General features: G+C 37.8%; 3 protein-coding genes across 12 annotated transcripts in view; 2 read left to right on the plus strand and 1 right to left on the minus strand.

Moving 5' to 3' along the window:
* Nucleotides 1-24,819, minus strand: part of LOC149533014 (uncharacterized) — a 187,931-nt gene that overhangs the window by 96,556 nt on the left and 66,556 nt on the right. For all 10 annotated transcript variants that reach the window (XM_089804665.1, XM_089804661.1, XM_089804664.1 and 7 more), the window contains 4 exons: nucleotides 11,333-11,408; nucleotides 4,702-4,798; nucleotides 4,505-4,574; nucleotides 4,155-4,334 (listed from right to left, as the gene is read on the minus strand). In XM_089804665.1, coding sequence (XP_089660791.1) covers nucleotides 4,155-4,334; nucleotides 4,505-4,574; nucleotides 4,702-4,798; nucleotides 11,333-11,408 — 423 coding nt within the window. The remainder of the gene's footprint in view (nucleotides 1-4,154; nucleotides 4,335-4,504; nucleotides 4,575-4,701; nucleotides 4,799-11,332; nucleotides 11,409-24,819) is intronic.
* LOC149533015 (uncharacterized) lies at nucleotides 14,415-15,173 on the plus strand. Its single transcript, XM_089804668.1, has 2 exons — nucleotides 14,415-14,568; nucleotides 14,711-15,173. Exons 1-2 carry the CDS (start codon nucleotides 14,484-14,486, stop codon nucleotides 15,127-15,129), a joined length of 504 nt encoding a protein of 167 aa, XP_089660794.1. The 5' UTR covers nucleotides 14,415-14,483; the 3' UTR covers nucleotides 15,130-15,173.
* On the plus strand, nucleotides 15,258-15,829 carry LOC149533016 (uncharacterized). Its single transcript, XM_089804670.1, has 2 exons — nucleotides 15,258-15,429; nucleotides 15,540-15,829. Exons 1-2 carry the CDS (start codon nucleotides 15,260-15,262, stop codon nucleotides 15,760-15,762), a joined length of 393 nt encoding a protein of 130 aa, XP_089660796.1. The 5' UTR covers nucleotides 15,258-15,259; the 3' UTR covers nucleotides 15,763-15,829.

Consider the following 24,819-nt stretch of genomic DNA (forward strand, 5'->3'; position numbering starts at 1 on the left):
GTTGGGAGGGGGAGATTGGGGGATGAATCAATATCACAGGTAGAATCACTAATTCAAACTCCCAATCTAGTTATCTCAAACTTTACTTCCAAAACACTTAATAAATAACTGCTGAAATAAAACAAAGTCAATTCACTGATCAATTAAGCAACACGCATAAATTATTTTGGTATTGTGGAAACCCTTGTTAGAGGGTGAAAACCACGGTGGGGATGATACCCACAAGTCTTTCACTGCTGGTAAAAAGGTTTTCCATGTTAGCAGCTTACAAATACCCTTTCCAAGGGTTCACCCTAGTAGGAGTGATTTGTACACTGCCAAGTGTACAAGAAGATCTATTAGGATCTACCTCACTAGAGGATTAGAACTTTACCCTGTTAAAGGATTTACAACAAAGAGACTGGTTAAAGTCCACCCAACTAAGGGGCTGCCCTCCCTACCACTGTTAAGAAACAATAAGTTGAATGATCTATCTATAGCACTGCTTAACTGTCGGATCCTTTCTACTCTATTCACATTGTAGCTTCTCTCTACTTAATCTATGCTTCACAACTCGATTACACTTCTTGTAATCACATGCACATTCTACTATGTTCTCTCATACATACCTCTTCTTTTCAAACTATAACATACAAGTACTCATTCTTTTGCCACTTAATCTTCACCATTCATTCAAATCACAAACTTCTCGCGCTCGTGCCTTGTTCAATTCTCACATCCCTATGCACCTAACACGTTTTCGATCGCCACCTTGATCAACATTAGGTTATCTTGTACAATTCCCTAGAATAGTCAGAACGTGTTTGACCTGCACAAGCTTCATCTTGAATCCTCTCACTAATCTTGCTTCTATCTTCTAACTCCCAGATCATCATTTCTCCAACTGATTAAGACACATCTTTATTCCTTTGTCTTCGACCGCATCAATCTCACTGATCATCTAAGTAACCTTCTATCATAGGTAACTTAATGACATATTACCAAATCATCTTCTAACTCGTAGATTATTGCTCACCTCTCATCATTACGAGTTGCTATCATAAACTTAAGATTTTTCAGACATCCTAGAGTCTCTTCTTATGATCACACCACTTTAATTGACTTCCTCATGATTGTTGCCAACATATCCCTCTTAACTCTTACTTCACCTTAACACATCGGTCGTGACACTTAGCTTTTTGTACACCGATCATATCTCTTGTCTCACCGACAAGTCATGCTTTTTGCTATCACTAAATTGCCATCAATGACAACGAATTGCATTACTATATCCAAGTTGACCTCTCAATTCACTAATCTTCTCATGTCAATCTTATGTCAATGCCAACATATATTTTAGTTGGAAGCAAGCAAATCCCCTTGTCCATGGGGTATCCTCATTAATCTAAGCTAGCCCCAAGTTAAATCTGTCAATACAAATGGCTAGGAACATGAAGACACCAAAGGCTTCTACAAGGAAGTTCAAAACCAATCACCATTTCCATACATCTATTTTTAGGGAGTAGAGTTGGTCATTGATCTCAAAAAAAGACCTTGTCATCCAAAGGTCAAGCCACTCCAAGGAGATCGGCCACATATATATATATATATTATTATTATTATTATTATTATTATTATTTTTTTTTTTTTTTTTTTTTTTTTTTTTTTTTTTTTAAATTTGCTTTCCCAAAGATGTGCACCCATTCCCATTAAGTCATCTCTCTTTGGGACACAATATAAATTAATTGTAATTAATTTAATTTCCTTTAAATAAGAATGGCTCTAAAGGGGGCATCCACATTTGATTTTTTCTTCATCCTCATTTGCACAAGAGATGGGTCGACCAATGTAGGTAAGGAACATTTCTTCTTAACAATTCTTGCACATTGGCCCTTCAACATCAATGACAATAATTCAAAGCTATTTGCATTTGGCTCTAAACTAATTCTAAACATACAATTTTACAAACACTAATAGTAGTTGGACTAATCTGAAAAGCCCTTGAGACAATCATTTTTGTAAAATTTCTAATACTAACAAAGTTGAAGATGAACATCATTTTCTTCTATCCTTCCCAACCATTTATATTGTGAGAAGCCAATTTACTCAATTTTTATCAATCAAATAATATTCAAAAACATCTAACCCCAAGTATCAAAATGACATCTGCACATTTATTTAAAACATGTTTAAATATAGAAATGAAGTTATAATGAAATTCTAGTCTCAGTTCAATTTCATTCCTATATACAATGTCACAAGGTTCACATTTATGTTTATGTTCAAGTACAATAAAATTTAAATGATGTTCAGCCAAAGAGAAATTTTGAAGAAAAAAAACATGATTAAATTCAACTAATATAAATAAATAAAACCACAAAATTACTGAAATAAACAGACCATAGTAAGTATATTATATTTATATATAATACAAAGTATATTTTAAAATATAAAATTTTGATGTATAAGACACACATATATATTAAAGAAGGTAACAACAAAATAAAACAATGTCGATACATTTTAATGTATTAAATTCTATAAAAAGCAGAAAAAAGGGCCCCTCTTTTAATTGCCACCATTCACCATATCAGGCTATCAAAATAATTACTATTTACATGTTTTATAAAGAAGATGAAAATGTAGAAGTGTTCTAAAAGTATCAAGCTTTTATTCGTCCTTTTGCTATTATTCGCCTCCTCCCAGACGAGAATTGGAAGATGCATCAATCAATACCAAAGTTCAATGAGTTTGGGAGGGACTAGTCACAGTATGGTATTGAGGGGGCTTGATAGTGATGGATGCAATTTCCGAGGTTTTGAATAAAATATTTGTTGTTCTAGGTCACTCTTGTGAGTTTCAAAAGAACCATTTCCTGTTCTGGATCACTCCCCTGCATTTTGAATTAAGTATTTCTTGTCCTAGATCCCACCCAAAAGCTTTGAATATAGTAGACTGTGAAAAGCTCACAAAAATTATTTGAAAATGCATTTTTAAATTATCTTTTGATAAACAACATCCAAACCCTTTTAAATTTATATATATGAATGGTTAATATCTTAATCTCTTCCTCCTTTTGTCTAGCATTTTTTAACGCATTTGATGTCATATTAGAACAACGAGAAAAGGAAAGGAGTTTTCTAGTCCACGATACCAGTCATCTGTTTTTGGGTCTACATATGGTGATAATAATATGGGACTAACTTATATAACTCCTTGTGGGAGGCACCTAACTGTGCTACAAAGGAGGCATACATGCTTTACCCCCTGCAATATTTTAACTTATGACCTCTCACTCACACTCTGGTCGGCTTATTACCTCCTTCACAGGTCTCCCTTTGGATCGGAGTAACAAGCGCTAGCTTGGACCCCACCCCTCAGACTTTTCCAAATCAGTTAGACCCTGCAGAGACTCTTCTCAGCACCAACATTTTGCATCCACGAGGACCACCCATAGGCGATTGTCCATCTTGAAACCTCAAAGACATTGCAAGGACACTCATTGCTCTTCATCCTACCCTTCGGTCCACGGGTTCTTTCACGAGGCTTCAGGCTCCTATGTGTGGCGTGGTCCCTCACCACCCCCCCCCCCACCCTTCGGTTCTCGTTCCCCTTGCTTTGGTTTTTTTCTCTGATTTGTTTCTAGTTTCCTAGGACATTGTTTGGCGTCCTTGTTGTGGGCTGGTTCCTTGTTATACTCTTAACAGTCCCTCTGACCTGTTTGTGGTTACTTGTTGGACATAATAAAGTTCTCTTATCTTATCTCTTCCAAGATCACAGGTTTTCCACCACTAGGCCAACTCAGGCTGTACATTTTTGGATGACTTATTTACATCTGAAGAATTCCCTGGGAACCATTGACAGCAACTCTGACAAGACCTTATACAGCTAAGTCAAAAGACATTTTACATTACATGATTGAAAGATAGATTTAAAAAGTCCTACAAACCAATTTGGTTTTAAGAGCATCACAAGTCATCTTCATGTACACATAATTATATACAGAATGTCATCCTCATATTTCACGAAGATTTTTGCTGTCCCAGAAAAGCATCCTACTACCTTAAAAACTAAACATTGTGGCAGAAATATGGAATAAAACAATTAATATCACAGATTGCAATTGGAATTTTCACTTTTTTTCTTGTCCCAATACAAAGAAAATAAAATCTGACCTTTGTTAGCTGTCCTTTGCAAAACAGCTCAGGCCTTTGTAAAGGAAGCATCACTAACTCTTTAAGTGTATCTTTCACATTTTCCAGAGCTCCAATATCTTCAAAGCTCACTCCAATTTCGTTTGGTGGAATCATATCATCCAGTAGTCTCTTTTCATGATAGTTGTCTGTAATAACATCCTGGAAAAGTATTTTGTATTAATCATATCATCCAGTAGCCTCTTTTCAAGATATTTCTCTGTAATAACATCCTGAAATAGTATATTGTATTAAACATTTCAAACATCAGACATTTCACAATTTTGTTATAGAAAAATGGCAGTATACTAAAATTGGAATCCTAAACTTACCTTGTGCAACTTTTTAGAATTTTGTAACTCGCTTTGATTTTCGTGTAGCATGCTCAACCCATATTGCACACTGACAAAGCATGATTTTTTTTTCAAAATCCTTGCATAATTATTCTTTGCTTGTGCTCTCAAATTATAAATTGTGTTCTACCTACTCTTTACAAAAAAAGGGGTATGGGTAGATATAATGTATTTACCTTTCACAAGAGATAAGCAGTTTCCCATCTCTAACAGAGGGCTCAAAATCACCCATAAGATGATGACACAAAGCCCATCCTACAATTTTCTCTGCATCTGAAATGAAAATAGAAATCAGATATTGAGCAAAAAGACATTCATGTATTTTGAATAAGAACCCAAATGTAAATATAAAATAGGATGTATGTGAGTTTGAAAATCAGGCTAAGAAAATTCAAAAAAAAATGTGCATGTAAATAATCATCCATAAATACAAAAAGCAAAAGGTTTTAATTAACCGCAGCTAAGTTGCCAGTTCTGGTATGGGAGCAGGTACGAGTATATGGTTCCGGTATGCTGGTACAGCAAAAATTTCCTTGGGTACAGTATAGCTAGGTACGGCTGATGTGTGTGTGCGCGTCTGTGTGTCTGCAAAAAATATAAAAAATATACAGAATTGCAAATAAATTTGATCATATTATATTATATACTAAAAACCTATAGCGATGCTAAGCTCTATTGGTATATTTTCAATTTTACTTCTCTTAAGTGGGCCACAGTTTCTTAGTTAACTTTATCAGTTTTAATGCATTCTAGTAAAGTTAAGGTTAATAGAGATATTCATGTTATCACAAATCTTCAGTTACAACTAAGACTTATTTTCTAAGATACCGATTCGTCCAGGTATGGGCTGGAAACAAAAGTGGATGTGGGTGGATTCTGGATGTAACTGGAAGCCCTGTGGATGCTTCCCGGAAGCCAACTTCAAATTCACAGGCTGTAAATCCTCAACAAATTGCAGGTTTGCCCCAATTGCAGTCATCTTCTGCATTATGTGATCTCCAATCACTTATATTAAACCAAATAAAGAAGTAGCAAATAACTTTCCAAGTTATTCCTCATAGTCAGCAGGATTATCAGAAACAAAGTATTCAAAATTGCAATTGCTTATGCAATAACAGGCAGTGCAGAGCTTTCAACAGAACAAATCAGCAATAATCACCCCCATCCCATGCAATACATCATCAGCAGAATCAACAACAACATTATACATATGCATATAGGCTGAGTTGCTGACTCGGGTTCCAATTCGGGTTCATGGGTTCAGTCAAAAAAAAAAAAAAATCCCATTTGGTTTCGTAAGGGTGTATGTGTGTGTGTGAGTATGTATGTATGTATATATATACAAGAAACATGCATAGTTGCAAAACAAAGTCATTTCACAGTATGAATAATTGTTGCTTGATCATTGATCAATGCCAAATGTCAACGATAAACATTAAATACTCGTTCATTAATCTATCTTCATGATTGTAAAGAAAATTATACATTGAATTACTAAATTGCAAAACATAGACTAGTTCATCAAATAATAAAGTTTGAAACATAATGATAGATGACAAGTGTTTAGTAGTTTATTAATGATCATAGTATAAAATGCCCTTTAAAGGTCAAATGGATCATCAAAAAACGAGGGATCAATGGCTTCATCCCTAGCTATGAAATATCCCAAATGGATATTGGCCTGATTTTTTATCTCAAGATAATTTTCAGAACATAAACATATGAAGATGCATTATAAACCAACAATATAAAACTAGTAGATTCTTATAAAATATCGTAGAATATGTTATTGCATTATACGTCAGCAGTACAATAACTAGCATTCAAAATCCAATCTTAAACACAATTTTACAGTCAGATTGGAATACTAAGAAAAGGAGACACCTGATATAATGTCTCCACGGACAATGGGTTTGCGTCCACTGTCCATTGGCACGAGGGTTTACATCCTCAAGCTGGATGAAAGCTGAAGCTTTCCAAATAACTCTCTCAAGAGAGAACTGAAATCTGAATCATAAACCACGTATTCAAAAATGAGCTTCTCTTCCTCCTTTAAAAGACCCAACTTGTGTCTCTTCAGCTTTTGTATTCTTGTCCCTGTCCCTCAAGCCAACTCATCTCTTATTCACTCTCCTTTAATTAAAATTGACTTAATAATTTTGTATTAAGTCCTCAAAGGTCATATATGGGATTGGCCTATGAATTTTTAATGTCCCAAAAAAAGGGGACATTACAAGCTTCAACTATATCTAGATCCTCATCAATGGAATCCAAAATGGTTCCACTAGTCCCAAATGCTGCTATATCCTCCTCCTCAACATGAGAGATTAGATGAGTGAAATGTTTTTTATTAAGTTCCTTTAAAAAAAACACTCTTTAAAGTTGTTTTATTTTCACATTTTGGACTCTAATATCCTGGATCCTCCCAGGTTCGCCATGGGTTCACTCCAACAAGGACCCAGGCAAACCCATAGTCCACAATAAGCAACGAACACGGGCACAAATCCAAACCCGCACGGACCCGAACCCAAATCCAAGTAGCAAGGGACGAATCTGGCTTCTTAGCATATAGATAGTATAATTGTATATGCAAATACATAGTATGTATATATGTATGTATGTATATGTGTATGTGTGTGTGTGTGTATACGCATTCGCATCCCCCCCAAAAAAAATCCTACATCCCACATCCGCTTCTGGATCCGCATCTAAATCGGTAACTCAGCTTATTTTATCCAGCGAGCAAGGACAAGGCAAAAGATTGTTTATTTGCTAGTCTAAGAACTCTTTTGCTTGTCTGGTGAAGACCATGTTCTAGTCTAATAAAGGGATATATAAATTATATTTACTTGCTTTAGGAATGTGCTAACATTCTTATCAGCCTATCACTATAACTGCTGTTTCTTACTGAAAGATTGGAAACACAGCAGAACTTAAACTGGGTCCATGTGCTTGCATGGAAAATATGCTTGTAGAGTTTTAGTGATCATGCCCCGCATGAGGGTTAAGGCTTAATAAATAACAAATCGCAGCATTAAATAATGAAACTTAGAGACCGGGAAATTATATATATATATATATATATAATTAAATAATCCTCTTAAGGGGTTCACCACTAGTGTTTTGTTCAAGTGGTAGTGGTGTTGTTGTCGCCACCTAGGTTCAAACCTCAGCTGAGCCATTATGATTGCGGGTTTGTGCCTTCGCTGATCCAATGTGGTCGCAGGTTTGGGCCTCAGATTTGTAATAAGGGGTTGTAGTCCCCCATTTGTGGCCTCATTGATTCACAAATCCAGGTCAAAAGCGTTTCACGTGGAGCCAAAGGGCATGTTGTGCTAGTGTCACCACTCACTTTAAAAAGTTTTCCAAGTACTATATTAAAAAAAACTATAAGCCTCTTAACAGCTCAAGGCAACTCGGAAATATGAAAAAAATAAGCAATGATTGAATTAATGAAAGCAGGGCCAACCCCAGGTTGAAACAATAAAATCAGTTGCCACTATTTTTAAGGAGGTCCAACTAAAACTTATTACCCTCAAGAGGGGTTCTCCTTGAAGTCGTTTCTATTTATGAATCGTCGCCTCCTTCCAACAATAGATAGGATGAAGTATAAGTAGTATGTGAGATAGAGTTAAGTAACATCATAAGAATTAGAGCAGGTTAAATACGAGCAGACATAAAGGTATTATGACAGCAGATGTGAATACATTATTGAGAAAATTTGAAAGGTAGAATATGCAGACTTGAAGGATATCCAAGAAGGATCAATGAATCCAATCAAGTGATCAGCATAGAAGAAGCAAAATACTAAGGCTTCCGATCAAGGCAGAAACTTGAGAGTTTGTAATTAATATTCTAGATTGCCGACTTATAACTGATTCAGGCCATTGTTATGAACTTGATGAATTATGCATGAACTTGATCTGGCTGATTTGTCTTTGTCTTCCATTGATATGAAGTAAGAGTATATGCAGGTAATCCATTGCTTATAGTATATATATATAACTAATGATGATGAAGATTCCTTTATAGCTTATAACCAAACTGCTGTTCTATTATGGAGGGGGCCATGTACATATAAAGGAATGCAAGTAAGATAAGTTCCATTCAAGTCGTAGTAACCCCAAGTGGGTCTGGGAGACCAAATGTGGGGAGTAATTCCATGTAATAAGCTTGAGGTCTCTTATATGACTTCCCAAGGAACTCCGTCAATGAATTAGATTCATCATAAAATTGAGTTAATGTTTCTAATGCTCGTAGGAAAGGTCTATCCTTTTGATTGATAATGTTTCTAGTAGGAAAGATACATTTCATGGATTGTGCTTTAAATGATTACTCATCATAATTACAGATTCTCAATCAGGATCAATCTTGTTACACAATCAGTAAATGATATTGTTAACCCTATTCCATTTCTTGTTTCACTTGGAATCATAATTTACTAATATTAGGGCACAAAAATAGGGCATGGAAAAAGGGGAGATTACAATTTGTATCAAAGCTTTCATCCTGCCATCCTACAGGTTAAAGATGAAGCAATGAATGCACTCTAGTCAATAAGGGCTTAACAATACATGTATTCATGTGTAAGCTTAGTGGCCGCATTCATACATTTGTCTAATTTGTGTTTTTATGTGTATGCTCCTTGTTTGATACATATCTGATGTGTTTCTACCATGTCTAAACCATGAATATCTATGATTAGGATAAACCATGATCCTATTGCCATGAGTTTCTGTTTTTTTGTTGATCTAGTATATGAGAATAACAAGAATGAACCAAAAGAGATAAGAATTTACTTAGGAAAGAGCATTAAATTTAAGGTCATAGATGTGGGTAGAACTGAACCGTTATCACTAAAGCCATAAACGGAATCCCTATCATGAGCACGAGCATAATCAACTGGGTCTACTGGGTTGGGAAAACCATCGCTTGTGCATCTCTAGCTCTTGATATGGAAGGTATGTATGCCCTACTTCTAATCCTTATCTTAATATACTAGTTCTTGCCTTACATTAAGAGATATCTACAATGATGTGCAGACACGGGAAACTTAAATATGAAGCTATAAGAAACAAAAGTAAGAGAAACCTAAAAACATGCCAATTCTAGATTCTATTGTTACAAGCCGGTTCAGATTGTAACTAAAGCAACATTAGAGTTTCCCAGCACAAGCTAATTACACCATAAACTCTTAAGGATTGATTTGGACTCAATGAACACTAACATTACTTGAGGACAAGCAACCATGCAAAGGTCGGACTGTCATGCCCCACTTGAGGTTGGGCTTAATAAATAACAAATTGCAGCATTAAATAATGAAACTTGGTGTGTGCGTATATATAAGTCTCTCAGGGGTTAAGACTGACTATAACTTATAACCCTTGGTTGTAGAGCTGATCAAGGCAAGAGGGGTATTCTTTGGAAGTTGTCCCTATTTATGAAAGGTTGTGTCCTTTCAAGGAAAGGGAGGATGGAGAATAAGAAGGGGCATGTCAGATAGAGTTAAAGATGAGGAACATCATACAAATTAGAGAAGGCTAGCTACAAGCAGATATAGATGTATTATTAGAGCGGACGTGATTACATTATTGAGCAGATTTGGAAGGTACAATATTCAGACTTGAAGGATGTCCAAGAAGGATCAATGAATTCAATCAGGTGCTCAGCATCGTAGAAATAGAGAAATAAGGCATTCTATCAAGGCAGAACATAGGAGTTTCAGACTTAAAACTGATTCTGGCCATTGGTATGATGCATTACACATGAACTTATGATTTGGCTGATTTCTATTTGCCTTCCATTTGATAGAAAAAAAGAATATATGCATGTAATCTATTGCTTCTAGTATATAAATGTAAAATTAATGATGATGAAGATTCTTTTACCTTGTAGACAGTCAGTTGTTCCATTATGGAGGGGAGAATGTACATACAAGGAATGCGAGTAGCATAAGTTCCATTTGAGTAGTAATAACCCCGAGTGGGACTAGGAGGCTGAATGGCGAGTGTCATTCCATGAACATAGGCTTGATGGATAGGCTCGAGGTGCCTTGTATGATCTTCTATGGTGCTTCACAATATGGATGTGTTGTTAAGAAAATCCTTAAGGGAATCCACATGCATGTTCTGGTGGAATACATAAGAAGGGATGCAAGTAACACGTAAGTTCCATTCAATTAGTGCAAACCCGAGTGGTATTGAGAGGTCAAATGGCGGATATCGTTTAGGGATCTTGGGCATGATAGAAATGAATAAGTTTGAGGCACCTTATATGATTTTCCAAGATACTCCATCAATGAAATTAGATTCATCATATGATTGAGTTTATGTTCCTAACCTTAGTAGGAAAGTCTATGCTTTTGCTTGAGATTATATTTTAGTAAGAAAGATATATTTTATGGATTATGCTTCAATGATTACCTAACATAACAACAAGGCCTGAACTAGGATCTATCTCATCCAAAATTTGTAAATTATATCAATAACTCTATTCTATTTCTTGTTGTACTTGGAATTGTAATTTTAGGGCAAAAAACTAGGGCATGGGAAAAAGGGACAATACATTATATTAGGCTTCCAATATGTCAAACATATAATCAAATTATTAACATAGATTATCCAAGCTAAAGAACCTCATCAAAGCATTAAGATGTAACAACATTCAATTATGATTGCAGTTAACATATTATCCAAAACATAATTTAGACGTATTAGAGCTGAAAATTTATAAATGAAGCAAAACCCTGTCTTATGGAGTATAAAATATAAATTCTTTTTAAGGATCATGACTTAATAAAGAACTCACTTTTATTTGTAAGGTCTTGGTCCTTAATGAGAATTGTATCAATTCCATCACACTCCAAATTATTATGACAAAGCACCTACACAATACAATTGGAAACATATTACACGATAGCCTGTAAATCATAACAATCTCTACAATTCTGTGAACATGTATATTTGTTAAAACACATAAAAGATGAATTCCCACAAGTGCAAAATCACATGCATACAACTACCTGCCACATACAAGAGAAAACTTAGAAAGCAAGAGAGTGCAAGAAAAATGGAGACAATTGTAGAGATGGAATCAGTAAGAATTAATCAGTATATCGAATCAATTATTACAATGGGATTAATCCTTATAAAGGAGATCAAAACTCTAATGCAAACCCTAAAGAAGTGTATTTAATAATTATAATAATTATTAAATGCCAATAATACATAACTAATTTAATCTTAAGAAAGGAATAAAGGGGTCTAGACTAAAATAATTAAGTGAAATATCTTTAACAGTATTAAAGAACCACAATGGAAGAAAATACCATTTCTAAAAGAAAAGATTCAATTTCTCTCTTCAAAAATAAATATAAGCTTGTCAAAGAAAGCATCATATTGCATTAAAAAAATGTTAGATGTAGTTACGAAACTTGATCATGTATAAGCTAGTGCAACAATCAAGCAAACAATCATGAGGAATTTTACAAGATACGAACCACTGCAACAATATGCACCACTACCTACTATTAGATATAATATATTGTTATACTGGACATTGTATACAAGCATTTATTGCTTATACCATTGACGCAATTACACCAGCATTTGAAAGATAACTTAGAAAATGCAAGCTACAATCACCAATTTACCTTCCCATAAAATAAAAATATTTTCTTACACACATCAGAGAATGTGCCACAAAGTTCTCTTGAACTTTGTACATTCATTCTTCTAACATTTTCTATCAAAGTAAGGAAGCCTAGTGCAAGGTAAGATAAATATGTGCAAGGAAGCCCTAGGAAAAGTACAGTAAGTCAATTCATTTGGGAGAAGATGGTATTCTTTGAAGGATGACTCATAAATGTTGTGTTAGAGCTGTTGAATTGCAGAAAGTGACAGAAGGATTGTATTTCTGTTATGGTTTGACTTAAGGGACTCTCGGACTTGATTGTAAAAGACAGAAGAAAATTATCATGTTCAGAGCTAACTGCCACAAATATTTTGCCTCTCATATGTTGAATCTATTAATGAAAGGTTAACTATTGGAGCCAGATTCTACTGCAAGCTACCGCTAAAAGTTAGGCCAACACAGCCCTATGACAGCTATAGATATTTAGATGAATGTTACAATATGAAAATCCTCCATTACCTTTAGAGATTGGCAAACTAGAGCTTGGTTTAAGGAATCCATTTGTCTAAGCATAATTCGTTGATCATTGTACTTAGGTGCATAGATGGAAAACTCGGCGAGTTTTTCACTAGTTAACTCGCCGATTTAAAAACTCGGCAGTCTAGTAAAAACTCGCCGAGCATTCGGCGAGTAATCGGCAAAAACTCGGCGAGTTTTTATGAAAAACTCGCGATTTGCTGGTGGAATTTTTGCCTGCGGCCTGTGACGGATTAAAGCGGCAGTGAGTGTGTTTTTTCTCATTCTTTCTTGTATTTGCATTTTTTAGAGCCTTGAGGAGTGAAGAGAAGAAGGTTTGGAGGCATTCTTGGCTGATTGCAAGTGATTCAAGGTGGATTTGAGTGAATTGTAGAGGATTCTAACCGATTTTAGAAGACAAATTTCTTTCCAGGTATGTTCATCTTATCATAGTTTGAAAACTTTTTATAGTTTTATAACAAATGTTCTTTTGTTTTTGTTGTTGTTTGTAAATGTTTTCAAATCATTTAAAATCATTTTGAATCATTTGAAACCCTAGCTTCTAAGGATATGGTTGAAGTTTGTTGTTTGCTAAGGATATGGTTGAAGTTTGAAGTTTGAATCATTTGAAACCCTAGCTTCTAAGTTCTAACTTTGTTTATTCATTTTTTTATATATTTATGTGTAGGGCAGCGGTCAACCATTAAAAAAATGACAAACCCGCAAGAAGAGTGGCCACAAACACCATGCCCATCTGGATATATAGGCACTCGGCCTAAAAATGCAAGAGATAAGGCATGGCGGTATGCCTATGAAGCTCCAAGTCCAAATGATATTGGGAAGGTGATATGCATTCCCTGTGAGAGAATTATTTTTGGAGGCATAAACCGCCTCAAACATCACCTTGCAGGCATAAAGAAACATGACTCAAATCCTTGTCTCAAAGTAACTGATGAAGAAAAAAGATTCATCAATGCCCTACTTGCAGCTGCTGAAGAGAAAAAATTGAATAGGGAGAGGGCAAAATTAGCTATGGGGGCAGCCATAGCTGAATCTGAAAGAGCTCCTTTTGATATGCAAGAGGAAGAAGAAGCACTTGAGAACATACCAGGATCTCTTCGTGGCCCACGGATCCGCAAACAAAATTTCTCTTTTACCGGTTCCACTTCTTCTACATCTCCTACTTCTTCATCATCACCATCTGGATCCCCATTAGGGATAGGTGGTTGTTTTGTGCCCAGGAACACACCTGGAGCACAGCCATCATTAGAGGGCACTGCATGGTTAAAGGAGGTGCATGAGCAAACTGATATTGCAGCAGCTGATTTTTGGTTTTTCAACAATATCTCAATGAATGCCGCTGATAGTACCTATTGGGTCAATATGGTGAATGCAATGACAATATCAGGCAAAGGGTACAAGCCGCCTAATCGCAAGGATATGAGTGGAAGGTTAGTATTTTACTATTTAGTAATTGTAAATAATTGTGATTCACTTTAGTTCATTGTTATATTTTAAATCTTAATTGTTATAACTTATTTCTTAATTTTTTACTAACACTTACACTTTATTTAATATTACACCTAAATTTTGTAAGTTGCTTGACAAAGCGGTTGATAGGGCAACATTGTTGATAGAAGACCAAAAGAAAAAGTGGAAGAAGTATGGCTGCACCATTTTATCTGATGGGTGGATAGATGGAAAGAGTAGAACCATTATTAACTTCTTGATTGCTTGCAAAGATGATGTGGTGTTTTGGAAATCTGTCGATGGCTCCAACAAAGTGAAAAATGCAGCCACATTGGCTTTAATGTTGGAGAATGTTGTCATGGAGGTGGGAATAGAGAATGTGGTGCAAATAATCACAGATAATGCAGCAGCATATGTGGCAGCAGGTAGATTTAATTTTTTATATTTGAATCAATATGAATCATGAATGTAATGCTATGGTATTATTCAATTTAGATTTGATGTAATTTGTAAATACTAAATATGGAAAGTTTGTTACTGATTATTGATTTTTTGCTAATCTTTTAGGTAGAATCCTCCAAGAGAGGCATCCCACACTTTTTTGGTCACCTTGTGCAGCACATGTCCTTGACCTTCTTTTGGAGGACACAGGAAAACTTGATTGGGTGAGTCCAGTTGTGGAAGATGCTAGGCGAGTCACGAAATATATCTATAATCACCCATGGGTTCTCAGTTTGATGAGAAAAGCCACTAAAGGCAAAGATTTGATGAGACCTGCTATGACAAGGTTTGCAATGGTCTTCTTGACGTTGCAAAGTATTCTTGACCACATATTGGCTTTGAAGCAAATGTTTGTGTGTGCTGATTGGGTTGCTTCACCTTACTCAAAGAAGCCCGAAGGAGAGGCTGTGGCACGAATAGTCTTTGATGATAGCTTTTTTGCAAAGGCTAAGGAGATTGTGGAGGTAACTTCATTATATTTTTAGTTTATTCAAGTTTCATTATCAATTCATAACTTACTATGTTATTAACTAATTTATATTTTTCAAATTTCAAATGTAGATGTCTCTTTCCCTGGTTCTAGTCTTGCGCACATGTGATGGGCAGCAATCCCCAATGGGAGGTCTTTATGAGGCCATAGATAGGGCGAACGAGGCTGTTAGAAGTTACTATCACGGGGACAGTCTCAAATTTGACCCCATTTGGGAAATAATTGATAGGAGGTGGAACAATATGCTCCACCAACCTATTCATGCAGCAGGCTACTTCCTCAATCCCAAATTCAGGTACTATGATAATTGATTGTCCTTGAAGTTGTGATTTTAATAAGTCTTTATTTTACTTTACTTTTTAAAGTTGTGTAGTAAGACTTGATATCATTTTCTATTTGCTTTAGGGCTGATGATTCCTACTCAGATCCTAATGGAGAGGTCATGGAAGGTCTCTCTAAATGCATTGAGAGAATGATATCAAGTGAAGAGGAGAGAGACCTTATTGTGACCGAACAACAAATCTATGTGGAATCAAGGGGTCCTTTGCTCTCTTCTATGCTAGCAAAGAGAGCAAGATCTACTCAAGCACCAGGTAAAGCGTCAAACTTTAAAACTTTTGCTAATTGATAAGTTGTGCTTCTGATTTTTTTTTTTTATTGCTTTATAACTTTTTTAATTTTGTTTTGCAGATGTTTGGTGGGCAAGTTGGGGTGGCAATACCCCCAATTTAAGGAAATTTGCTCTCACAGTCCTATCCTAACCTTGTAGCTCTTCCCATTGTGAGCGCAATTGGAGCTTATTTGAGTCCATCCATACAAAGAAAAGAAACAGAATGACTCAAAAACGGCTTAATGACCTTGTTTATGTGCACTATAATCTTAAGTTGCGCATAAAAAAGGCACAGCTCATAGAACTACCTAGTCCACTTGATCTAGATGAGATAGATCCTTATTCTGATTGGACAACACAAAAGCCAAGTCCATTGTTTACACCAGATGAGATCGCTGATTTGGAGAGGCAGGCCATGGAGGGGGAGGCTAACACTGATTTTCAGTTCACTATGGATGACATTGAGGATGAGGACGAGGATGATGATGATTCAAGCAAGGATCAGGCATTACCATTAGGAGGAAATGCATCCTCTTCTAGGACGCCGAGCCAGTCAGCAGGGACGTCGAGCGAGGGGGCACAGCCACAGAGTTCACAGTCACATAGCTCACGCCCTATCCCAGTGCGGGGCACTTCTTCTAGGACTAGACCCCCTCGCTTTCCTACTAGTACAAGTGGAAAGAGGAAGATGTGATTCACATTGTATTGATGTATTTAGACTTTTAGTATTTACTTCTAGTTTGACAGATTGAAACTATTTAGTAATTTACTATTTTGCTTCCTACCATGAGCATTCTGCATGAGAATGCAATTTTGTACGCATTATGCATTTATATATATCTAAACTTTGTTTCTTTCTTTTGTATTGTCTTTAATTAACTTATTAAATGCATCTTCTCATTAAATTTTGCAAAATAAATGTATTTTTAATTAAATTTCAGCGGTTTTTTAGGTTCCCGAGTTTTTTTTTTAAATTGCCGAGTTTTTCCCAATTAAACTTTTGGGGGCCTTGGCGAGTTTTTGCATTTGGCGAGTTTTCCAACTAAGTTAGGTGTTTGGAGTAGATAAGATTTCTCTAAACCCTCATCTTTTTGTCTTTTACCTTAAATTCTACTTATTTTAGTTCAAGTTCTAGGCTGTTTTGAGGGAAAACAGTTGATAAATGAAGAAAGAATAGTATAAGTCCCCTGTGTGTTACCAGCAAGATCACATCATATTCACTGTGTTAAATCCAACCCAAAGTTGCTAGTTCACAATGTAAACTTTGGGGCTGCCTTATTTGATCACACATTGTCACATTGTTTAGCATTTAAGGTTTCCTTGTTCAAAAGAGGATAGAATACTTGGCATTTTATTTTGGGTTGGTGAGTGTCATAAACATGCATCAACAATTCCTTCATCAGAGTTGCCACCCTTATTTGATGAAGGGAACTTAATGATGATTCTAGAGGTCACCATTGACTACAGAGTGTTATCAAGAATAATGATATGTTGTCGTCTAATATGTTATAAGTGTTAACTATGTCATTGGTCATTAATATGGCCAAGGGGTAGGTAGTTTTGGTCACAAGAGTTCAAGTCACACCCCCTTGGAGTTTATATGTGCACTCTGTCAGATGAAAGAGATAATCATTGGTATGGTCAGTATTTGTCATTGCCACTATGTGTGGAAATCAAAACCAAATGTAAACTTTGATTGACATTAAAGGAAGAAGTTGCAGTTCTCTAATATTATATTGCACTTACTTATGTCTATTACAATTCTTCTATCAATAGTATGCATTAATTCACTTTACCCATAGGTGGTAAACATTTCGGATCATAGCCTCTATGACCTCGAGAAGTGATAGAGTGTGGATGGCAAATGGAAAGAAATGGAGCAGCCGATAGACTATGGTGAAAGTAGCTGCTAGGAGCAAGAAGAGGAAAACCCAGAACTATTCGAAGGAAAACAAGCGTTGGCATCGGACATTATCGCATTATTACAGGCATCCATCAAAACTCCTGTTAGGAGGGACGCCGCACGAGAAGAAGTACAGGAGAGGATGTGGAGTCCCCTTGAAGTGAGCCTGTCAGTGGATTAGTTGATGTGCCATCTCCCTCGATTGTTGGCACAAACATTCGTTGACCTTCAAAACCGTTGGGAGGAAGTTAATCAGGAGAATTGAAGGCAACAAATACTACAAAACTATCAGTGCCAAAGGGAGGATTTTCGAAGGGAGGAAGATCGAAGGGAGGAAGCCCGTTGAAAGTGAAACGTGAACTTAACTCTGTAGAATGGTTATCAATGCACAATATACAGAACAATATAGCATGGATTCAATTGTACCAACATGACATTCGTTACTAGTACCAAATTACCAAACTGGTGAGGTAATGTTATTACTTTATTGATTACCAAAAAATGAGTACATCATCCATATTCCAAAGATCTTATATAATGGTCGGTTGGTTGGGAAAACCAACGGATGCATCCCCTCGTTTCCTAACTACCCTATCCCAACAAAGCTTAACCAGTTCTACTTGCAACATTACTTTATTACGTACTACATTTATCCTCCCCCCCCCCCAAAAAAAAAAAGAAGTCGTCTGGAACTATCCAACAAAACTAAAAAGAAAATCAAACTTCAAGAAGTAGGTTGTGAAGACATCCATAGACTTGAGGCTCGTTCACGAAGGCGTAAGATCCCATTCAGCAACCTTTTGCTTGGCACGAACTCCTTGGAGTACACGCAACGCATCCCTCTTCTTTTCTTCTTCTGCTACTAACTTCTCTTCTAGGTCAGTTTTTTTCTATCTTCCATTTTTCTTCCAGAACAACTTTTTCTTCTTTCCATTTGGCTTGTCAATTCCTTTCCCTACTGACATTCCAAGTATGTCCTTTTAAATGCTACCTCCATTTCTGCAAGTGCATGCATGAGGGGTGGTTGTTCCTTTGCTAGAGGTATGGTGTATCAAGCTGTCCATTTCTCAACTATTTCCTCCTGTTTGTAACCACTATGCTAAAGTAGACTCCAATTTGTATGGCATTTCCTCTTCATGAATGTTGCCAAGGATTTCGTTGCTCTGACTATGGCCTTGAGGTCCTGACCTTTAGTGTGTTCCATAACTTGTAACTCTTTGAGAAGTCTTTCTACTTTGTCCTCCAATGAGATTGTCTCGAAGGTCCCACTTTCTCATTTTGTATTTATGTTTTGTATTCCCCTTCTACCTCCAAGGGGGTCAGTGAGGGTGGAAATACCATCCCAACTTCTTCAAGTTGTTTATCTGCCTCCTCTAGTACTGTGTCCTCAACTGATGTATCCTCAACTGATGTGTCTTCATCTTCAATTCTGGTTTCGTCCCTATGCTTCTCATTCTGTACATCCATTTTTCCTACAAGCTTTACCACCAAGGCAATAGGGTGGGCTACTTCTATACCCTACGGTGTTTGCAATCTTACTTTGTGCCCACACTTTTTCTAACACGTGAGATCTATCACCTTAGTACAAGTTTGCTGATATGTAGGAATCAAGTTTGCTACTCTTGGTAATGAAAGTCTTGTTGCCCCCCATTGAGTAATATGTTGTCTATTGCCTTCCCCCTCTGTACTATGGTCCTCTGTACGGCTGCCCTCCACGGTACGGACAGTTGAACCTTCTTGCGTACTAGTCATAGTACAGACGCCTTCCTCCATACTAATGGTACGGCCTTGTGTAAGGGTGTCATCCCCTTTGGTACGGTCAAATTGGATATGGCCCTCCTCTTGCTTACCTATATGAGCCTCCTCTACATTCCTAACTTCAACATCCCTAATCTCAACTTGGTGAATTTGAGCGTACTCGGGTACCCCTCTTGGCAATGGTCCTCCCCCTCTTTGTAGAAAATAGATATCTCCAAGCGTGCCCTTCAGGTGGATCAGACTAATTTATTCATCCTGGGAATCTGAAGATGGGTTTGTACTAGTCTCGTCCTCCTCTAAACTGTCCTCTCCAATCTCTTCCTAACTTGAGCTCTGAATAGATGCTACTTGTACCACTGCCTGTCTTGGTTTCTTTTTCCTTGGCTCTTCCCAACTTGACCCTGTTCCAAAAGTATCCACGTAAACCCAATATGTCATGGCTAGTTTATTATTGAGGGTGGTTGTACCCTCTGGGCGCGCGCTTGGCAATCGAGTTTCACACATCTTTGTTTTGGGCTTAAAACAAACTCACACTCAATCTTGAATGCTTAACAATCAATGAACATTGCATGGTTTGGACGCATTTTCAATAATTCTCGCATTTCTTATGTTGACGATCTCTCGACTTTCATTATGCTGACGATGCTATCAAATTGGAATAAATATTGTATGCCATAATCACAAGTGTCTTCAATCATAGCTTACAAAATCTAAATCATCAATTGGAATAAATGCGTGTTTTTTAGCCCAAGATCATCCAAGTCTTCTCTCCCCTTGTCGTCTTTTGAGGCCATCTTGGGTGCATAAGATTAGGATCCAAAATCTTGTCTTAGCTTTTTAGGAGGCCTGCTTGGGGATTTCATCACCCCTTGGGACGACCTCAACTCCAGCGTTCCGGCGGAGTATAAAGATCGGGAGGTGAATCCAAAGACACCTCTCTTGGGATCAAAATTTTGTCACTCGAGCTAAGCCTCAAGGAACTTTATACCCTTGAGAAGTGAAAGAGGAGAAGTGGGTTACCGCTCCTCTCGGCTGTGTGACATCTTTTTGGTTTCATCTACGGATTTGGGCCTCACGTACCTTGCGTATATCGAGGACTCCCTAGCTAAACCAAATTTCATCCTTGTAGAAAGCTTCCTAGGATGTTGGTGTATTTGACGTGCTTGCTCAAAACTTTTGTCTGCTTGTTTGTTCATAGCTTTTGAATGAATGTTTTCCAACTTTGGTCAAAATCCCAGAAAAGCAGAAATCTCCCAACTCAAGGCATACTTAGTGTAGTCACTGCCTTATCAAAAAATCATCCAAGCTCCCTCGCTGCAACTGAATCTATCTAGTTCTTTGCCTTAGAACAATCCCAAATCCAAAGTCCATCCAAATCATCCCCCTAGCCAGCTAGCAACCCAATCCAAAATCATTCAAGCCTTTAAAGAGTTGTTGTTACTTTGCTAGATTTTGGTATCCAGTCAATCCTACCAATCAACCAATCTCACCAAGGTTATCCCTTTGACAGAGCATTGTCTAGGGTAATCCAACTTTGTCACTTGTATCCCTCATCACCTTGAGCTAAAGGTTGGGATCCACAAGTGGTCAATCTCGTGTCATGCCATAGGATCACTAGTCTATCCTTAAGTTGACACAATCACCACGAATCTTGCACATAGGAAAGCAAAACTCTCACTTTTTGATAGCATACCCTTGAAGTCTTCCACCCACAAGAAAGCCAAAAATCTCCAGCCAATCCTCCTTAGGTCTGTCATACAGCTTTGACTCTCCCTAGGAAATCTTTCATCAGCCAATCCAAAATCTGTGCTTAATCCAAATCCAACCATGAGCTTCCGTGTTCATCCATATGCAAGACCCCATCCCCATCAAACTCATCATCAAAGCATGAAGTACCAATCCTATCATGATGTGTTTGGTCGCATTGTCCTTGCTCCTGCCACCTCCTATTCCAATGATGATGAAAATCTTGTTGACTATGACGGGTATATTGAAAGCCTTAGAAACATTCCCCCAAGCATCCCCCAAAATCCAGGAGTTATTCCAAACTATCTAGTCATGCCATCTGATATTCCAGCTTCCCCTCCATCACCCCATCAACCAAGCTTCCAATCTTCCACCCCCATCACACTAGCTATTCCTGTCAATCCACCTCCACCTTCGACACACGAGTCTCCAAGGAATCTCCTAGAGGAAATACAAGAAAAGTTGCCTCCAACAGTCGATAAGCCATGTCATCTAATCCAACCATGTGAAGTAGTCAATGATGAAGCTTCCCCATCTATAATATCACCTCCATCTCCCATAGCTATCATCCCCATACCATCCATCAAATTGCTTAAAATCCTTCCACTTTCTGCAAGCATCAAAATCCCACCACCTATCAAATCCCTCCAAATCCTATCCACATCGCCTCCAAGCATTTCCCAAATCTCTCGTAATGACCCTTATGCATCCATCTTCTACTCACCCATCTCCACTACTGAATCCCCCATCTATCCATCCGTTGCCTTTGAAGAATCCATCCCTTCACCTCCTATCGCACCATCCACTCCAAACCAATCCTATCAAGATCCTACCCAAAAGCATGTTGACATCTCCCAAAGCATAAATGAAGATATCATCGTACCATGGCTTCCATCCATAGTGCAGTCACCATCTCCTCCATCTCCAAAACCTCAAGCCATATCTCCTCCACTACAAGATATCTTGTCATCCCACCAGCTACATCAAGATCCTATCCTTCCATCTCCCTCGCTCCATGCTTCCATCTTACCACCTATCCAAGCTATTCCACCATCTATAATCTACCCTCTTGGTTCACTTACATTCATCCATGGTGGCCCTCTCTCAGCAGAAGAATTAAGAACAGTATCTCCCCATTGCAATACACCTAATAAATCACTTCTACCATTTTCTGCAAGCAAAAAGTTTCCTCAGCTTGTTCAAATGCTCAATCGATGGCATTATCAAGGTCAAGGTTTAGGACCACAAGAGCAAGGAATCAGAGAGCCTATTATTGCACAAAAAAATATAGGATTTCATGGTCTTGGATATGTATCCAAAGGCTCACCACCTAAAGGTGTTGGTACACCACACCCCCAAACCAAGCCTATCTCCAAGCCCACCATGCCAGCCTCCCATCACTCCTTCAAGAAATCTTATGTCATCCCCCCTCCACCATCTTTGCAACCCAAAACAACCTACCATATCCCCCCTTCATCCGCTAAATCCATTTTGGGTCCCTATGTCCCAAAATCTACCATCCTCCATCCTCCTATCAACCATCATAAAAATCCTATTCCATCCATTTCTATGCAAGATCAACAAAGGCACATATCAGGGCACATCATCCATCATCATCCCCCTACATGCTCTTTCATATCCTCTCCATCTCACAAAGCTTCTCCTAACCATCTTCCCAAAGCTTACCACAGCAATGTGAAAGCCAACTTCAAAATGCATAAAGCTAAAAATCCACATCCGAGGCAATCATATGTCTATTCTAAAAGACATACTCCAAAAAGGCAAAATCCAATCAAAGAATGCAAAACAATGCAACAGCCTATGAAAAGAAAATCCAAAACCATGTGGATCCCCAAGAAAAAAGTTGAAACCCAATGCATAATGGCATCCACCATTGCTAATCCCCCATCTAGTGACTCATGTCCCCCATCTCCTAACTCCATCTTGGGTGCCTATATCCCCAAGCACGCTTCCACAAATCCTCCATCACGCCCACATCTACCATCTATCCCCCATATTTTCTTTTCACACCCGTTCCAACATGTGCCAATGTTGCTCTTGCAAGCATCCCCATCTCATGCTCCTTTCCAGAATTTTCATCCCTCCATCTCCTACCATCAATCCCATCTAATCCGATCTATTGCATAAATCACACATCCGGTGTACCAACAGCTAGCAACAAAATTGAACATTCCAACAGCCAGTGAAAAATCCCAAAAAAGCCAAAATAGCTGAAGAAAGCCAAAATCATTCCAGCTAAGTCCAAAGTCAAAAAGTCAAAAAAAGAAATAAATTAATAAAGCGTCCACTGGTGAAAACTTGGCAATTCAAGCGCCTTGGACAAGTACCATGATGAAAACTTGGCAAACAAGCATCATGCGTAATCCCGCCATCCCCAGCTTAGCCTATCACCCTCATGCTTTTGGTCATCTCTTGACATCCAACTCCATCTTCCAATCTATCCACCTATCCTCCACCCTCCATCTTCCATCTCACACTGTCCACTAATCTCCTGCAACTTCAACCAACCATCACAGCTATCATCCATCTCCCTAGCCCCTTTATCTTTTTTCATCCTAGCTTCAATCCTATCACATCCATCATAAGACCTCCTTCTGCATGTTATCTTCTAATTGGGGGCACTATATTCCTTGGAGATCTTGTCTTGTCCATCCTCCCTTGTCATTGGTATCTAGCTCTAGGCTATCCTCATGCAAACCCAATGTCATCTCTTTATATCCATCATAATCCTAGCTATCTACCATCCTATCCAGCCATCTCATCTTGCTCCTCTAGCTATCCTTGGTCACAAAATCTCTCATCATCATTGGATGCATCCTGCCAAATCCATATCTTTCACTATCACCCCACCCTTAGCTTTCGCATCTTGCACAACATCGAACCATTCCGCTATCCTATCATCTTGAGCTTTAGCCCACTTGTAAATATCTTGGTCTGTCAGCTTGTACATCCTCTTTAGCTTAGTACCATTGTATCTATCCAGCTTTCGTGTCAGTTCCTCCTTGATCAGCATCTTGCACACATTGCACAACCCTTGGTTAGCTATTCCAACGCATCCTTTAGCTAGATTTCCTATCACCAAAGTGTTATCTTTCTTAGTTCAGCTTGCCAGACGCATCACTCATCCAAATCCACCAGCTTCAGTATTCTCCGATAGGTCCTTGCAAGATATAGCTTTCCTCATGTCTGATCTTGGTCCGTTAGTACCTTGTCCTACCCATCTCGTTGGCAAACGGCTCTCTTTTGGATTTTCACTTTCTTTTGATTTGGGATCTTCCCTTTTGGGTCTTGAAGTATCTTTTCCAAGCAATCTCCTTATTCCCTCCTCAAGGTTGCCACGATCTTCCATATCATGGTATGCTGCGAATGGGGCAATTAGAGCGTAAGGTCTTGATCAAGTCTTTCGTTTATTTTTCTTTTCTGCTTGTGGGTTCTCCAGTGTCGTTTCCACGCTGCTTCCTCTAGGATTCATGTGTGATGCTGGGGCAATCCTTGTGTGTTTGTTTTGGGTTAGTTTGTCAGTCCTTTGGATGGTTGGTGAAAAGGCCTTGATGTTCTTGGTAACCTTGGCAATTAACCAATAGTCCTATAGCAAATCTAGTGCTCAACTACATGGTGGTACTTCTCTTTGAAGTATCCCCCCGCTC

Source organism: Cupressus sempervirens, chromosome 10, assembly GCF_028749045.1.
Source record: "Cupressus sempervirens isolate cs-2001-9-10 chromosome 10, ASM2874904v1, whole genome shotgun sequence".
NCBI classification, from domain to species: Eukaryota; Viridiplantae; Streptophyta; class Pinopsida; order Cupressales; family Cupressaceae; genus Cupressus; species Cupressus sempervirens.

Coding starts and splice junctions, on each gene's coding strand:
- LOC149533015 (XM_089804668.1), top strand. CDS start 14,484: ATGTTGGAGAATGTTGTCATGGAGGTGGGAATAGAGAATGTGGTGCAA. Junction 14,569..14,710: donor AGCAGCATATGTGGCAGCAG/GTAGATTTAATT, acceptor CTAATCTTTTAG/GTAGAATCCTCCAAGAGAGG.
- LOC149533016 (XM_089804670.1), top strand. CDS start 15,260: ATGGGAGGTCTTTATGAGGCCATAGATAGGGCGAACGAGGCTGTTAGA. Junction 15,430..15,539: donor TTCCTCAATCCCAAATTCAG/GTACTATGATAA, acceptor TATTTGCTTTAG/GGCTGATGATTCCTACTCAG.